General features: G+C 40.8%; 2 protein-coding genes across 2 annotated transcripts; both read right to left on the reverse strand.

The window, feature by feature from the left end:
- Positions 1-380: 380 nt before the first annotated feature.
- On the reverse strand, positions 381-2,943 carry LOC138009874 (uncharacterized; the record flags this gene model as incomplete). Its single annotated transcript, XM_068856865.1, has 2 exons — positions 381-1,995; positions 2,631-2,943. Coding segments are annotated over 2 exons (1,365 nt in total), but the record flags the coding sequence as incomplete, so codon positions are not given.
- LOC138010859 (uncharacterized) lies at positions 2,857-4,237 on the reverse strand. Its single transcript, XM_068857887.1, has 2 exons — positions 3,490-4,237; positions 2,857-3,136 (listed from the first exon to the last, which is right to left on the reverse strand). Exons 1-2 carry the CDS (start codon positions 4,150-4,152, stop codon positions 3,026-3,028), a joined length of 774 nt encoding a protein of 257 aa, XP_068713988.1. The 5' UTR covers positions 4,153-4,237; the 3' UTR covers positions 2,857-3,025.
- Positions 4,238-5,000: the final 763 nt, after the last annotated feature.

A 5,000-nucleotide genomic window follows, 5' to 3' on the forward strand; every position in this document is an offset into this window, starting at 1 on the left:
AACTTGAATATGCTGCTACATATTTGTTCTGTAGTTCCATACAGCAAAACTGAACACCTTGAACTATAACTTTAAACAGAAACCTCAAGTGGAATGACAAACTTTCAGTGAATGTATCGTGTGTATTTATTAAAAACCCACTAATAGTTTTCTCTTGTAAAGCTGTAACCCACTTCTGTCATGTTTCTTAAATTCAACAAACCCTTCTCAGACAATAGAAGGCTAAATATGTGCAATGAATTGTAGCACTAATCAGCTGCTAGTAATTATTTGAGATATGATTTCTGCAAAAGCCCCTCTTGGGTGTTTCCGAATAAACACAATTTGTCAACAGTATAATGACTTCCTTGAAAGTTTAATCTACCTAAAAAAATAATGTAAACTGCAGTTTGCAATCCCACCTTGACACCCATACACGGTTTATGTTGTAAAACAGTAACTAATAACAGTGTTTTGTGTTAACAAAATGATACCTTTTTTATTCTCTTAGAACTGGAACAAAACTGTAAACAGTGAGAAACACAATTATCTTGCCTTGAACAATTTGAAAATCTTTGTTTCTATCAATGATTAACCTGTTATCATAACTTGAGACAACAACTTTTGTGTACTGAACATACTAAGTATAACCCTCTCCAAAATTGGCCAGTCTGTTTACACGCTGTCTATCAGACACATTGATTGAGATTCTATTGAGATATCAAGTCTTCTTGAGGGAAATGCTTATATGCATGATCACTTGGTTGGGTTACCCAGTGAGTCTTGACTGCAGAGCTGCTACATGGGAACCATCTAGTGAAACGAGGCATCAGGGGAAATGGGACAGGATGGGAAAAGGTTTTGCCATCCCTTCTCTTGACAGTTCGCAAATCACAGCTCTGCACATGAAAATCCAAAGAACTGAGTCTGCTTGCAGGCTGATATTAGAGAAGTATTAAAACACCTAAATCATGTCAAAAAACCATGCTTGGTCTTCTTTCATGACATTAGTAAATTCTTCTGCCAGAGCTGGGTATGGCTCATACGTAGTTGGAAGCTCTAGCACTGGTATACATGTTCGAACCACAGGGCGTCGCTGAAAACCTTCCAAAGAAGAGAACGACACTTCAATGTGGTCACAGGTAATGACATCACTTCCTGTGCAGAAATGGAGGAACTTGGCCAGTGCCTTTCCTTCTAAGATTTTGACAAACCTTTTTAGATGTTCCAGACTCTGTCGTTCGGCTTCACTGGACGGCTCTGCCCTGAACAGGTTATTTATTTTCTTGGCTGTTGGACGCTTGCTGTCATACAGTTCCTTGAGACCTTCAAGGGTTTGGAAAGTGTAATCACACCGCAGTGAGTTTACAATAGGGGCCCAGCTGTTTAATACATATCTTGGTTTCTGAACCAATTCTTGGTGAGCCAACTCCATGATTATTGTTCGAATGTTGTCTTTGTTGGGCACCCTGAAGCACTTGAATGTCGAGAGGAATTCAATGGCATCTTTGTCGTTGGCATCAAAAGCATCACTGAGACATGTGTCCAAGACCTCTCTGTCTTCAACTGCAATGTACTGTCTAAACGATGCTAGAAGAAAGTCTGGTGTGATGTTCTCTTCTCCAAATAAGCATGATGCGAAGAATAGACGAGAAAGTTTCAAAGGGAAGTGCTTAACGGTCTTGTAACCATAAACCAGAATTCTTGCAATAGTTTCCCACTCAGGCTTCTGCAGGTCATGCCTGATAAAAGGAATTTTCTCTCCACTACCAACTGTGAGTGAAGTGAAAAAATCCTGCCAGAATTCAGTAAGAATGTCAAGCAGAACTCCCTTGCCCCTCCCGTCTTCTGGATGGCCATTTGCATCAATGACATTGACATCAAGAAGGCAATTTGAAATATTGGGATCACTGAATATTTCAATAAGGTCTTTCCTCATGGTACTTCGATGCACAGTGACACACTTCTTAGGTGCATCATCATCATAAAGCATGGGAATCAAGTCTTCAGCATCATCTACAAATAGAAACAATAAAGTACTTTTAATACATTTAACCATAAAATTTTAAAAAGGCCTTAAAAAGCAATAAAACTAGATAATTGAAATATGGTCTAACTAAATTTAACTGGTTTAATAACACTGGCAGATGCCAGGGTTGAGAGGCAAAAATGTAAAATATGTCCAAAACTGAATTGATTGCTTTGACTCCTAAGCAAATCTGCACTAAAACGAAATTAATTACCATAACTTGTTATTTTTTTCATCACAGTGATTAATTCCACCCTAAAGAAATATAATCTTAACGGACAGATTTAATAACAACTACCTATACGCACAGGACACGAAAGTCCATATTAAGAATTGATGAATATAGTGCATACTGTCAGAACAATACACAGTTGCAGTTTTAATTTCATGGCAAAGGTTACCTTGATTATTACACTAGTTGATTATAAACTCGAAGTTGATAATGGTAAATTAACCGCCGTAGCAAGTTTCTAGTAGCTGACATATCGAGCATTTAGCCCTTTGCTTCGATGAAGGGCTAATGGTTAATTTACCTTTATCAACTTCGAGTTGATAATCAGCTAGTGTTTTACTTGCCCGCCAACGCAGGACAGCAGTTTCATTAGAAACTATCACTTTGTACCTTGATTATTAGTTGGCTCGACAATCTGGGCCTCTTGCAGTTGGATGGTGGGATCTGACTGGGTTGCCCAAGCAGGTTGGACCTGTTGCAACTGAATGGTGTGAACCGAGTTGGTTGCCTGTGCAGGCTGGGCCTGTTGCAGCTGGATGGTGTGACTTGACTGGGTTGCCCGTGCAGCCTGGACTTGTTGCCGCTGGATGGTGTGACTTGACTGGGTTGCCCATGCAGCCTGGGCTTGTTGTTGCTGGATGGTGTGACCTGACTGGGTTGCCTGTGCTGATTGATTTCCTATTGTATAAAATGAAAACTTTGAAAGTACATAATACAATCAGCATCCAGTCCAGGGAAGGGGTTAGGGCCTGGGACTGAGAAACCATGCTCTCACAATTTGCAAACTAGGACCTCATGACAGTGTAGTTGCTACAAATTTTGAACAGAATCAAATAATAACTGATTGTACCTGAATAGTCTTGCTCTTCACAGGTGATGTCAGCTTTTTCATTATCCTAGACACAATGAAAATAAAATTCTCTCCTTGGGCAAAAACACACATCTGAAGGTGGGAGAGGGCTATGTGAGTAAAGGAGTATTAATAACCATACAACATGAATTGAATTCAATACACTGTAATTTTGAAATCTCAACTGTGTGTGGACTACCCCCACTGGGTATTCACCCCCACCCCCTAAAACCCCCACACAACCTCTCAAGCATTTCTACTTTCGAGGAGTGGGTTCTTCTTTGGATCGAGTTATGGTTGGCTATCACATGCCTCTCCCCAAGGTCAAATTTTGCATCTGAAGTTCTCTTTTATGAAAAATATAAGTCTCCGCAATCCAAAGCCTAACACAGGCATTACCTTTGGAGTATGACGTATGAAATCATCTTCCTGGTTGGGAGAGGATTCACGATATCTCTTGATGCTGCAAATGCTATCATCGCAGATTTCCTGGAACGGTCTGATGTATATGGGCTTTTCTTTAAATACTCTGTGTACCATTACTCCATTCAGGCTTTGCCCTGGTGCCAGAGTAGGTTTGACGAGAGTGCTGTGAACAGGCATGAGAATCTCGAAGTCTACACTGATTGGAATCTTTTCTTCAAATGCCTCTCGTAGACAAGCCTCAACCACACACTCGGACCACTCCTTTTGCAATTCGAAACCTGAAATCATGAAGCCATTTTCCATCAGCCACACTCGCTTCCCTTGCCTGGGAACCTTATTTACATCGGGGCCAGTTAGTAATGTAACATCCCTCATGAATGGTCCTTTCACAACGGACTTCACTTTTCCTTTTCCTCTTGCACGGTAAGTGTTGGAACTTGAACTTGAATTGCAAAACTGCCTTCTGAAACTTGGCAAGTAAGTGCGGCTGGCAGAACCACTTTGATTTGGAGGAGGAACTTCTGATTGCGTTGCCGTTTCGCTGCCAAGGAGTGTGGAAAGTTGAGATGCCTTCTGCTGCAGTTCTTCGAGTATTCGCTTTCCAGCGCTGGCATCGGAAGACGTGTTCGACGCCATGTTTTCCCTCGAAGGCGCGAAAATCCGTTTACTCCCTGATGTAAGTGTGAGTGTATTATCCCTCACTCGTTTCCAGTCCTTTCCAATTCTCAATTACCAATCGCTCTTCTCAATCTATTGGTCGACATTCTCGATCACCAATCGACAGTCGATATTCTCGACCATAGGGATCGACATTTTCGATCATCAATTTTTTTTTCGACTATAGCGATCGTGTTCTCAATCATCAATCGTGTTTTGGACCATAGCGATCGTCATTCTCAACCACCAATCGTGAATCTCGACCATAGCGATCGTCATTCTCGATCACCAATCGATAATCTCAACCATAGCGATCGTGTTCTCGATCACCAATCGTAAGCTCGTACCACTTTTGAATGATATGGCCTCCCATATTACTAGTAATCCAGCTGCAACGAATCGGCTAGTTTGTCCGTAAACGGTCTGGTAGATTTCCAGTCCAATGCAGTCAACAAAAGAATTCGTGTAGGGGTGGGGTTAGTGTTGTGCCTTTTTATTCTGAAGTAAGAGACAAGACATTGAGTCGTCCATGAACTCATTTCCCTTCGCCACTAACATGCTCCTCATTTCAAAAATAGCAAGATTGGGAAAGCTTTAATACCAAAAGATAAACGAAAGGAAAAAAAATTACGATAACCGGGCGTAAATTGAAGGTAAGATCTAGAATATGATTTGTCATATCTATTCTGGTGGTAGAAATGTAGAAATCCGCGTTAAGAATTAGACACAACAAAAGGCAAATATATAAATCCTATAATCCCACCATATTTTGAAGACCAACAAATGGCACCAATGCTGCTTTACAGTGCTTTGCTGTTTTGCTTTCT

The sequence above is a fragment of the Montipora foliosa genome, chromosome 7 (assembly GCF_036669935.1).
Source record: "Montipora foliosa isolate CH-2021 chromosome 7, ASM3666993v2, whole genome shotgun sequence".
NCBI lineage: Eukaryota > Metazoa > Cnidaria > Anthozoa > Scleractinia > Acroporidae > Montipora > Montipora foliosa.